Source organism: Lissotriton vulgaris, chromosome 11 (genome assembly GCF_964263255.1).
Source record: "Lissotriton vulgaris chromosome 11, aLisVul1.2, whole genome shotgun sequence".
Classification (NCBI taxonomy): Eukaryota; Metazoa; Chordata; class Amphibia; order Caudata; family Salamandridae; genus Lissotriton; species Lissotriton vulgaris.
In genome coordinates, this window is record NC_141699.1 from 1,105,760,366 (window position 1) to 1,105,773,290 (window position 12,925).

The 12,925-nt window shown below is 41.5% G+C and overlaps 1 protein-coding gene across 1 annotated transcript in view; it reads left to right on the plus strand.

Annotated features, from left to right (window-relative positions):
• Positions 1-12,925, plus strand: part of LOC147684246 (putative cation-transporting ATPase 13A4) — a 385,092-nt gene that overhangs the window by 192,121 nt on the left and 180,046 nt on the right. Inside the window, exons 14-15 of the mRNA XM_086944646.1 lie at positions 645-795; positions 2,715-2,798. Of these exons, the coding sequence (XP_086800772.1) occupies positions 645-795; positions 2,715-2,798 (235 nt within the window). The remainder of the gene's footprint in view (positions 1-644; positions 796-2,714; positions 2,799-12,925) is intronic.

The following is a 12,925-nucleotide window of genomic DNA, read 5'->3' on the forward strand; positions in this document are numbered from 1 at the left end:
GTAATATTCACTTAGACTGAAATAAATGCATCTTAAATGACATTTATGAAATTTAAGTAAAATATTACTATTAAGTTTATTAAAATGTCACATATTCCATCATATTAGATATGTTTTTAGCATGTGTTGGAAAAGGGAAGCATAAATATAATTCTCAGATACATTTTTGAAAATATTGATATTGGTATGAAGAGAGTAACTGATTTCTTTTAGAGGCTGTTTTGTGATTCTATTTAAATGGTTTAATTTATTATTACTATGTAGAATATAGTACATTTTGAGGTGAAACATATCATCCAACAAAGATTTACTAATTGTTCGATCAAGGTGACTATGACTGTAAAACGTCAGGTGTTCTCGGAGAGTCTTGTGTTTGGTATATTTTTGTTTTTCAACAGGAGCAGTACATAACTCTGATAAATCATTGATTTCATCAATTATTTGAATACAAGACTTTGAAAAAAAAAGATTATCAAAGATTGCCTTGGCATTCGGTTTCATTTCTAGCAGGCTACCCTTTAGATCACTAGACAGATGTTATATTTAGCAAGATTTTCAAGTGAATGTTTGCTCTTTGTTTCATGCTTTTTTCAACTGATGCAAAGTTGTTAAACACATGCCTCTGGCTTCTTTTTTTGTCTCAGTTTTCAGACTGTTCACAGGTTCACTCATGCTGATGCATTGCCTTGGAGTCCACTGTTAGCTGCCCTGGCCAGCTGTCACTCACTCATCTTTCTGGATGGTAAACTGCAGGGAGATCCACTGGACCTCAAGATGTTTGAAGGAACTGCCTGGGTAAAGCAGAATAATTAAATATTGGCTAGAAATATTTGGTAACATCCTATTGCTTACATAGAGCAGATATTTGGTACAAATAAAAAAAAGAAATGTACCTCGCATTGTAAAAGTGGCATATAATGTCAGGAATTCTGATAAGAAATGCCCTTATTCAGATGGAACAAGGGCCATATTAGCAAGAAGTTCGTTAAAATTATCGCCGTTTTAGAGGCAGGAAACTGACGCTAAACCGGCGATAATGGGCTTGATAATATGCGCTACAGAATTCCAATAAAAGCCCAGGTTAGATGTCCTGCACATCTAACCTGGGCTTCTATGGAATTCTATAGCGCATATTAGCAAGCCCATTATCGCTGCTTTAGCGGCAGTTTCCTGCAGCTAAAACAGCGATAATTTTAACAAGCTTCTTGCTAATATGGCCCTTAGTTCTCTCTAGGATACCTCACTAATTGAGTAGGTGCAGGAAAAGAAGTGGACAGAGTTAGAAAAGTGGTGTGGTGGCCTTACACATCAAAATGTTGGCATAAATCTTCCTCTTCTGCAATGTTCAAGAGATCAAAATATATTGCTATGAAAATGCTTTGGTGCACCTAAACCTAAAACTAGACAAACAAAAGCAAACAGACAATACAACAAGCATAAGGGAGGGAAGAGCAATTCCTCCAGAAAAATCACTGGCCTTGTTTTTGATACATTTGTCAAAAGCTGTTGGCAGTTTTGTAATTTGTCATTAATACATTGTGTAGTGTCAAATGTTGGCATCAATTTGGATAGTAAATAGTTTTTTTTGTTGATAGATGCACAAATTGAAGTGCCACTGACAGCTTGTAATATATATAAATTAGGCTTGGGTAGAGTTCACTGCACTCCGTGGAGTGCCAGAAAAACTCTGTTGTGCTGCTCACACTGATTTTTAGTGCCGGGAGTTTGTCCCACATGGTAAAATCAGCCCAAGTGACACTACATGCCTAACCAGAGGGCACTGCTGCTTTCTGATGCTCCAATAGACATTCTACTCGACCGGCAGCTTCCTCATAGCGAATGGCAGATTTCTCGAAGAGAGTGTTTGCGACCTGCTGCAACTGCCTGTGATGAAAAAAAATCTAGTGCATGATTTTTTCTCGTGAGCGTTTGCCAACTTACCTTTGGCTAGCCACTTGAGAGAAAAAACTTCGTTCCGCATCACTCCATGGGGTTTTCTGAACTCCACATGGAGTGCAGATTGGACAAAACTCCACAAATTCCACCGGCAGAGCCGGATTCTTCACCGACGCTTAATATAAATTCAAATACAGCTGACACAAATATGCCCAGGTAATATAGGACTCACTTTTTTGTGAACTGCACAATAAACACAATTTGATACAAACAGCGTAAATTAACAATCAAGAATTGCAATATGTTCTTAAAAAATTGGCCTCTTCATACTTTTACCATCTTGGAACTGTTTTCCTCATGTGCAAAAACCAGGTATATATCAGTAAAAGAACAAACTCAGAGGTTCTGTTTGTAAAATTCATGGCTAGTAGTTTCAACTTCATATGTTTTATAGTAGATGTGCATTGATTTCAAGAATAAGGTACTAATGTGGTAACACATGAGCCAAAACTGTGTTCAGTGTTTTTCTAAATCTCAAAATAGCAAAATATTACTGACAGAGAATGTGGTTCATTGGTTAGCACATTTTGTCTTTTCTATCCACATAATTTAGTCAACTTTTCCATCTGCCATGTTTGCGATTGATCTGCTTGTCGGTGAATGTGTATGACCTCACCATTTGTTTGTTTGGCCTGGGAAGTCAGATAGCACAGCTGTTCGATAACTACATTTCTAGAACCAAATATATTCATTCTCAATGAAGTTCTGCTGCATTTTTATATTCTATACATTGCTGAGTATCTTTTATTTTTTCCTAGACCATTGAGAACTGTAGTTCCGATGAACACAAGGACAACCAATCCTCAAGCATGGTGATCAAACCAGGAGCCAGAGCTGGAAAGGTATTCTGCTTTTCACCAAATATGGATTTTGTTCCTCTTAGCACCCTCTGTGAAATGCAGTGGTTGGCTCAGCCAAACAGAAGGCCTTGGCACTGACTACTGATGTTTTTCCACATTTAGCAGTTATAATCAGTTGGATTACTCCCTGCCTTATATTGTGAGTGAGCACTCATAGTCTAGGTCTGCAGTGCTTACTGAAAGACAGTGTGCCCACTGCATTATACCTTCTGGGTAAAATGTGTGCGATTGCAAACCAATGCCATATTACTAAGCTTGTTTCCGGTCCAGGGAAGACATTGCTTGGCAGTTCGGGCTGGACTGTTCCCATGAGGCACAGGAACAGACTGATTTGCATATAGCCATGTCTGAACTGGGGTGGCGGAGTGGGCTAAAGAACGGTGATGGATTAAACCCAGATCTTTTGACTGGGTGTGAGTGTTTGCTTGATTCAGATGCTCCATCCATCACCACCCCCTTTTGTACCGCTTTTGGCCACCATAAGTGTGGCAGGGTATGCTCAGACGTGAGTCCCTTGCTCACTTTGCCACTGGATTCAAGCAAGCCGGGCTGAAGACGGCTGGAATGCCGAAACCGGTCCTCGGAAGCTTGTTTCCGGTCCAGGGAAGACATGGCCTGGCAGTTCGGGCTGGACTGTTCCCATGAGGCACAGGGTCAGACTGATTTGCATATAGCCATGTCTGAACTGGGGTGGCAGAGTGGGCTAAAGAACGGTGATGGATTGAACCCAGATATTTTGACTGGGTGTGAGTGTTTGCCTGATTCAGATGCTCCGTCCATCACCACCCCCTTTTGTACCGCTTTTGGCCGCCATAAGTGTGGCAGGGTATGCTCAGACGTGAGTCCCTTGCTCACTTTGCCACTGGATTCAAGCAAGCCGGGCTGAAGACGGCTGGAATGCCAAAACCGGTCCTCGGAAGCTTGTTTCCGGTCCAGGGAAGACATGGCTTGGCAGTTCGGGCTGGACTGTTCCCATGAGGCACAGGATCAGACTGATTTGCATATAGCCATGTCTGAACTGGGGTGGGGGAGTGGGCTAAAGAACGGTGATGGATTAAACCCAGATCTTTTGACTGGGTGTGAGTGTTTGCTTGATTCAGATGCTCCGTCCATCACCACCCCCTTTTGTACCGCTTTTGGCCACCATAAGTGTGGCAGGGTATGCTCAGACGTGAGTCCCTTGCTCACTTTGCCACTGGATTCAAGCAAGCCGGGCTGAAGACGGCTGGAATGCCGAAACCGGTCCTCGGAAGCTTGTTTCCGGTCCAGGGAAGACATGGCCTGGCAGTTCGGGCTGGACTGTTCCCATGAGGCACAGGGTCAGACTGATTTGCATATAGCCATGTCTGAACTGGGGTGGCAGAGTGGGCTAAAGAACGGTGATGGATTGAACCCAGATATTTTGACTGGGTGTGAGTGTTTGCTTGATTCAGATGCTCCGTCCATCACCACCCCCTTTTGTACCGCTTTTGGGCGCCATAAGTGTGGCAGGGTATGCTCAGACGTGAGTCCCTTGCTCACTTTGCCACTGGATTCAAGCAAGCCGGGCTGAAGACGGCTGGAATGCCAAAACCGGTCCTCGGAAGCTTGTTTCCGGTCCAGGGAAGACATGGCTTGGCAGTTCGGGCTGGAGTGTTCCCATGAGGCACAGGGTCAGACTGATTTGCATATAGCCATGTCTGAACTGGGGTGGCGGAGTGGGCTAAAGAACGGTGATGGATTAAAGCCAGATCTTTTGACAGGGGGTGAGTGTTTGATTGATTCAGGTGCTCCGTCCATCACCACCCCCTTTTGTACCGCTTTTGGCCACCATAAGTGTGGCAGGGTATGCTCAGACGTGAGTCCCTTGCTCACTTTGCCACTGGATTCAAGCAAGCCGGGCTGAAGACGGCTGGAATGCCGAAACCGGTCCTCGGAAGCTTGTTTCCAGTCCTGGGAAGACATGGCTTGGCAGTTCGGGCTGGACTGTTCCCATGAGGCACAGGGTCAGACTGATTTGCATATAGCCATGTCTGAACTGGGGTGGCAGAGTGGGCTAAAGAACGGTGATGGATTAAACCCAGATCTTTTGACTGGGTGTGAGTGTTTGATTGGCCTCTAAGGGCTGCCGCAATATAAAGCCTTTGCTGGGAGCCTCTTTGAAGGGAAGGAGCACCCAGCCTAAAAATAATTGAGATGTACCGCGAAGCCGAATAACAAAAATAAACCAACCATGAAAAGTAGCTGAAAAAATATTCACTGGTCTGATCAAGTGAGCTTTATGAGCACCCCATAACCTTTGCACAGGTTTAGAATGTGTATATTCCTCTCCTTATTAGTGCAACAGTAAGGGAGGGTATAAAACTTGCCTGGAACCTGTAGTTTTGTACATGGGATGAGGAGTGTTGAATTCCTTGCTGAGTCTGCTCAGTGCTGCAGGGGAAGCCCAGTGAAAGTCAAAGTAAGATTCTACTACTTTATGTTTTATTTAAAGTTTTGTCGACAATGTTGATAATTGATAATATAAGGTTTTAAAATCCATTCAATGGCATGGAATGTTGATATTATCTCCATTGATTCCAGTGATGCTGTAATGGAGACATCAACAATCAATGAACCCTGTCCTTTGGGCGTAAGTAATGTCAGTATATCTTGCAACAGACCAGTCACATGTTCATGATCTCTGTTACACTCCCATATCCACTATCATTTATTCGGGGGTATTTAAAGCAATACGTCCGGTATTTTTAGAAAGTTAAAAAGAAAACATATTGGCCAACAACTCTTGACAGTCGCCTAGAACAACAACACAGGATGTCTGAAAGCTTAATCTATGACAAAGGTAAATACCCAGGCAAAATCAACGTAAATATCTGGCAAGAACACAGTACAATAAAATAAACACAAGAAGGGAGGTAGAACAACAAAGTGTTATGATGACATAAAAAATGTAATTATGTTGATAAAAATTGATATGGACATGTTCAATCATACAAAAGAATTATATTTAAAATACAATAAAAGAAGGTTAAATGTTCAATCGCAATAGTATCTAGTGTTCAGGGAAAGGTTAGGACTTTGATTGTTCCCAGAACTGATTGTGCATCCACCACATGAGATTGAAAGCAGACAGATTTCTGCAAAAAATGTGTAAAGAACAGAATGACACCTCACGGGGAACACCACCCTCGGGGTAACTGGCAAGTACTCACCAGACTGGGCCCCTTTTCTCATCACTGGTCGTCATTCAGTTCAAAAGGAAAGAAAAAGTGTGTCCAAACAAAAACCAAGAATTGAAAAAGAATGTCGTAGCAGAACCAAATAATCCGCTCGTGACAAACAGATGTGATTAAAATCAACAGGCACACCTCTTGGCAATTCTATTCCTAAATATTAGGCGTGGGCTGTTGAATTAAAGAAGCTGGTAGCTACCATCGCATGCCATTACCTATCGCGATCCAACCTTGGATGTCTGGGTTGGGTTCGTTAGGAGAGATCAGGAGGAATTCAGTTTTAATTGCGTTGAGTTTAAGCTGGTTGGCGGTGAGCCAGTGGACTGTTAGCTTCAAGGCCTCATTCAGGGAGAAAGTGTCCTCAGGGGAAGAGATTTTTATGTAGATTTGAGTATCGTCAGCATACATATGGTAGCAGAAGCTAGCGGCACGTAGAACCTCAGTCAGAGGTTCCAGGTAAAGGTTGAAGAGGGGAGGTGAGAGGGTAGATCCTTGGGGAACTCCAACTGTGACCGGAGATGGGATGGATAGATTGCCGTTGATGAGGACTCTCTGTGTGCCGTTTTGGAGGGAGGATATAAACCATTCAAAGACGGAGCCCTCCAACCCCATCCTGAGTTTGTGGCTTTCCAGCAGAAATTGATGGTTTACCGTGTCAAAGGCAGAGGAAAGGTCTAGGAGGATTAGGAGACAGGTTTTGCCTTGGTCGAGGGCTTGGAAAATGTCATCTACGGTATAGAGTCAAAATATCGAGTTTTTATTATCGACTAGACATAATATTGAGTAAAAAATATAGAATAGACATAATATCGACTAGACAGAATATAGACTACCAAAATATCGACTAGAAAATTTTAATATCGAATAGAATGGACATAATATCGAATCAAAAATATAGAATGGACTTAATATCGACTAGACAGAATATAGACAACAAAAATATCGAATTTAAGGTAAGTTAACATTAATTTTTAATTTTTGTGTAATATAATTCTGTAGCGGGTTGTGGGTTTACAGGGGAATAGGGTGGGAAGTAATTTAATTATAATTAATTAAATATGTTATTTTATTTATTGGTATTTATTTAGAAGTAATTGTTAATTAATTATCAATTGGTAATTAATTAAAATATAAGTGGTAATTAATTTCAAATGATTAATTGATAAATATGTTAATTTTAGTAATTTTCTTTCTGTAGCGGTTTGTGGGTTTATCGGGGAATAGGGTGGGAAGTAATTTAATTATAATTTATCAAATATGTTATTTTATTTATTGGTATTTATTTAAAATTAATTGTCAACTAATTATTAATTGGTAATTATTTCAAATATAATTGGTAATTAATTTTAATTGATTACATGATAAATATGTTAATTTTAGTAATTTATTTTCTGTAGCCGGTTGTGGGTTTATAGGGGAATAGGGTGGGAAGCAATTTAATTATAAATAATTAAATATGTTATTTTATTTATTGTTATTTATATAGAATTAATTGTTAATTAATTATTAATTGGTAATTATTTAAAATACAATTTGTAATTTATTGTAATTGATTAATTGATAAATATGTTACTTTTATTACATTATTTTCTGTAGTGGGTTTTGTGTTTATAGTGTAATAGCTTGGGAAGTAATTTAAATGTAAGTAATTACATTTTTTAAATATTTTTTGTGTCTAATTTTTAAGTATTTTTATATTGTAAATTAATTTATTTGTAATTGTTAAATAATTAGTATTAGTATTTAATTATTAATATTAGTTAATTTTTATTTGTAATTTTAATTGATTTAGTAATATATTTTATAAAATTTTAAAATATTTTAATTATTTTGTAATTGGTATTAATATGTATGTTATTTATATTTATATATGAAGTATTTACTTTCCCTACTATTGCACTCACTGGAGTGGGAATAGTAATTTTTAACCCTACGCTATCCAACGCTTTCCCTACAGTTGCACTCTCTGGAGTAGGAATAGTAATTTTTACCCCTACGCTATCCAACGCTTTCCTTACTGTTGCACTCACTGGAGTGGGAATAGTATTTTTTACCCCTACGCTATCCAACGCTTTCCTTACTGTTGCAATCTCTGGAGTTGGAATAGCAATTTTTACCCCTACGCTATCCAACGCTTTCTCTACTGTTGCATTCACTGGAGAGGGAATAGTAATTTTTATCCCTACGCTATCCAACGCTTTCCCTACTGTTGCACTCTCCAGAGTAAGAATAGTAACTTTTATCCCTACGCTATCCAACGCTTTCCCTACTGTTGCACTCACTGGAGTGGGAATAGTAATTTTTACCCCTACGCTATCCAACACTTTCCCTACTGTTGCACTCACTGGCGTGGGAATAGTAATTTTTACCCCTACGCTATCCAACGCTTTCCCTACTGATGCATTCTCTGGATTTGAAATAGTAATTTTTACCCCTACACTATCCAACGCTTTCCCTACTGTTGCTCTCTCTGGAGTGGTAATAGTAATTTTTACCCTCTCATTATCCAACGCTTGCCCTACTGTTGCTCTCTCTGGAGTTGGAATAGTAATTTTTACCCCTACGCTATCCAACGCTTTCCCTACTGTTGCACTCACTGGAGTGGGAATAGTAATTTTTACCCCTACGCTAGCCAACGATTTCCCTACTGTTGCGCTCACTGGAGTGGGAATAGTAATTTCACCCCTACGCTATCCAGCGCTTTCCCTACTGTTGCGCTTTCTGGAGTGGGAATAGTAAATGTAACCCTCTCGCTATCCTACGGAAAAAATATTGTATACGTTTTGTTAATAATATGTATATATTTATTATACATATTATATATCATATATATATATGTTTTAAAAAAAATGTATTTTTATTTTTGAAGTTACATTAATTATTTATTATTTTAAGTTTATTTCAGTATTTTAAGTATGTTTAAATTAATTATATTTATTATTATATTAGTTTTAAATCACTTTTAAGATATTTAAAAAATTCGATATTTTGAATGTCTATATTTTTTCCTATCAATATTTTTGAGTCAATATTTTTGTACTTACCTGTTTGTAGATAGGAAGTCGATATTCTGGCATTCGAAATTTTTACCTCGATATTTTGGCAAGTCGATATTTTGACTGTCGATATTCTGTCAGTGATCCGTCATACACAATGTGGAGGAGGGTGGTTTCCGTGCTGTGGCCTGATCTGAACCCGGATTCGAAGTCATGTAACAAGTGATATTTGTTGATGTGTAGGCTCAATTGCTGTTGTACACATTTTTCCAGAACTTGCGCTAGGAGTGGGATGTTAGAGATGGGTCTATAGTTCTCAGCGGAAGCAGGGTCCAGAGTGAGTTTTTTTAGGATGGGGACAACTTGGCGAGCCTCGAGTGGGTCCGGAATTGAGCCTTGGAGGAGGGAGGCATTGATTATTGCAGTCCAGGAAGGGATGATGGCTTGAGAGGCTGCAGCTAGACAGTTAGAAGGAAGAGGATCTTTGAAGTGATGGTTCGGGTTTAAAGAGGCAAGAATGTTCAAGATAGAGTGTTCGTCATAGGTTATAAAATTGGACCAGTGTGCTAGGTTTTTAGGTTTGGGAGGACAACGTGGGGCGAAGAGGTAGAGCTGGCAGATTTTGATTTTGGCGTTGAGTTGCGGATTTGAGTTCCATATCTAGGGCAGAGATTTTGTCGCAGAAGAATGAAGAGAATTCCTTACTTGTTTTTAGGGGATTAGGTATTTCTTTGGAGGATTTCGCTAGTTTGTTGGACTGGTGTTTGACCAAGTCGAACAGCTTGCGAGGTCGATTTTTGGCGTTCTCCAGTTCCGTTCTGAAGAATTCTTTTTTTGAGTTGAGGATTTTCTTATTGTAGGCATTCCTGTCCTGGCGGAGAAGCTTTAAATGTGCTTCTGAAGGATGTTGTTTTCAGTTACGTTCAGTCTGTTGAAGGGATCTCCTCTCCTTGTTGAGGGATCCGCGTAACCAGGGATTTCGGTCTTTGATCTGGGTTCTTTTTAGTTTTAGTGGTGGCAGGTCATCAGAATGTCGGATATGGTAGAAGAGTAATGATCTGCTAGGTTGTCGACCGAAGTGCATTGAGGGGGGAGGTCGGTATCACAAAGCGCTGCCAATTTCTCTAGATCAAGGTTCTTGGTGTCTCTAACCCATCTTTTAGGAATCACAGGTTGAGGTGTCCATGTCATATGGGTGCTGGGCAGGAGGAAGGTAATGGAGTTGTGGTCAGACCAATCACAAGGGTCAATAGAGATAAGTTTGATTGCTGCTTCTTTAGCAATGATCTAGTCTAGGTTGGTACCTTTCGAATGTGTGGGGAGGGAGCAGGCTTGGATAAGAGCTTGATCGGCCAAGAAAGTCTATAATGGCAATGGCCTGCGGATCCTTAGGGTCGTTCCAATGCAAGTTGAAGTCACCAAGGGAGATGTCATTGGAGTTTGGGGAAATCTTGGATGCAATGATTTCCCTGAGGAGGTCCGTAAAGGTGTCGTTCTTGCCTGGTGGGTGGTAAAAGATGTGTAGTTTACACAGCTGTGAGGTGTTGTTGGATATAGCGAGTGTGAGGTATTCGCAGGAGTCTGTAAGGTCCACCGGCAGTTCTGTAACCAGGAAGTTGGAGCAGTAGACGCAGGAAATGCCACCTCCTTTTTTCTTTGAGTGCCTGTCCATCCTTACGATGTTATAATTGGGTGGGACAAGGAGGTCTAGGTATGGCGATGAGGATTCCTTGAGCCAAGATTCAGACAGGATTGCTAGGTCCAATTTGTGTCTCAAGATGAGGTCGGCTACATCAAATGCATGTTTTACAGCTGACAGGCAATTTATCAGGAGGCAGGCTAGGGACGGGCCGGAGTGAGTGCCCGGGGTAGGATCAGAGACGGGAACTCTGGGCAGGTTGCTTTTTACCACCCCTCTGGTACAGAGGGTAGCAGGTCTATTAGGGTTATATACAATTGTGTTGATAGGGAGTACTTCCCTCAGGTCAGCTGGGCATGGGGGGTGGTTAAGGCTGAGTCATAACTACTGAGGGTGTCAGCCACTTCTTCTTCCGAGAGTTCTGAGGGATTAGGCGAGTCAGGGGTGGGATTGTAGGAATGGAGGAGAGCAAGAATTTCCTCCTCTGAGAGGGGGCAGGGTTGCTTGCGGGGGAGCAGGTGTCTGAGGGAAAGAGGTGGGGCGTGAAGGAGGATATGGGTCGCCTTCTGCGAGAACCAAAACTTGGAGAAGGAGAGAACGGTGATGTGAAGAAGTTGCTTTAGGTCCAGAATGGACTTGGGGATACCCAGGGTCAATTCTGTGGCTCTGCGGTGAAGGTCATCAATGTGTCGAAAGGAGGTAGGATCCGGCCGGCAGGGGGCCAGTAGCCGAGGAGAGGTCCTTCCTGATAGAGTGTGCTGGTAGACTGGAGGTGGGTCTGGGCAGGCTGAAGGCCGGCTGCCTGGGTGCTACTCAGATTAGTTTGCGTAGCCCGGAGTGCAGGAATATTCTGCAGACAGCAGGTTGAGGGTTTAGACAAGCTTCTGAGGGTATGTTCTGGAAGCACGATAGCTGGGCTAGGTTGGTAAGTGAGGTGGTCCCTAGGAGGAGCTTCGGAGGCCAACGGAACTTGAAGGTCAAGGTTCGGTGGAGTGGGCACGTAGTGGTTGGCATGCGTTTGTGAGAGGGTGTCAGGGCCGGGACGTTCAGTGATGAGGTCATTGGCAGGAGTGTTAAGTGCATGGCAAGGCATACTAGGCGGATTGGGCGAGATGTGGATCGGCAGGAGCGTGGACTGAGACGGGTTGTGAACATGTTTTTTAAGGAGTGAAAAGAGGTCAGCAAATTTGGTGAGGTTCTTGGGAGGTCTGGCGATAATGCCATCTTTAATAGTTCTAGTCAGTCATCTTACTAAAGCTTTATTGAACTTTCTTCGTGCCTGTGAGTTTCCGCACTGGCTATGGTGCATACCAAACGATCCACTATGAAAACAAATCTGCTCTACAAAAAAGTACGGAAACCTGCATCTTGATAACTCCGGGTAATGAGTCCCTCCCAGTCCGACGAGACGGCTATAAAAGAATAAAAACATCAAGTGTACGTTCAAGCACTTGGCCTGCCCGGCGAAAGTCCCCTCGGCATTGGTTTCCTCTAAGGAATTCATGTAATTACCTCTGGGACTCTGGTGTGGTCAGTGCCATGCATTGGAAGTCAGTTTACAGCATGCTGTATACACAGAGCGCACGTTTAAAAATAGTAAATACATTACAAAAGTCCCAGGCAATGCTCCCAGCACCCAGTGAAATCCGATGCAATGTGACTTTATACAACAAGAAATGACTAGAAAGGGGAGGAATGGTGGACACGGGGACAAAATGAGTTGCGGGACCTGCTGGTGTGTGCGCCCGGTTGCCACACCGAGACATGTGTTTTCAATTATCGTGCATGCAACAGTGCACGATAATTGAAACCACATGGCGGCCGTGTGAGTAACCGATACCAATAAGCCATGGGCGGAGCAATGTGCCCGCCTTTGGCCAATTGCATGCTGTATTTGTTAAAAAAACGCACACAAAGGCCAATAGCGTGGGCCAAAACAACAAGCACACGCGTGTGCGGTTCTTAGGTTAGTCCCCTCTCCACGGATCACCCCCACACTTTCCAAGACTCCCAGATGCTTTTCCCATGGAAACTAGGTCCTAACTATAACTAGCTACTGGTGACTACCAATAGGCAAATATATATATATATATATATATATATATATATATATATATATATATATATATATATATATATATATATATATATATATATATATATATATATATTCAATGAAAAAACCATTGGTTATAGAACATATATAGTTAGGAATTTGCATTTACAAAACCTTATTTTACTCGCATAAAACCATTGAAATTC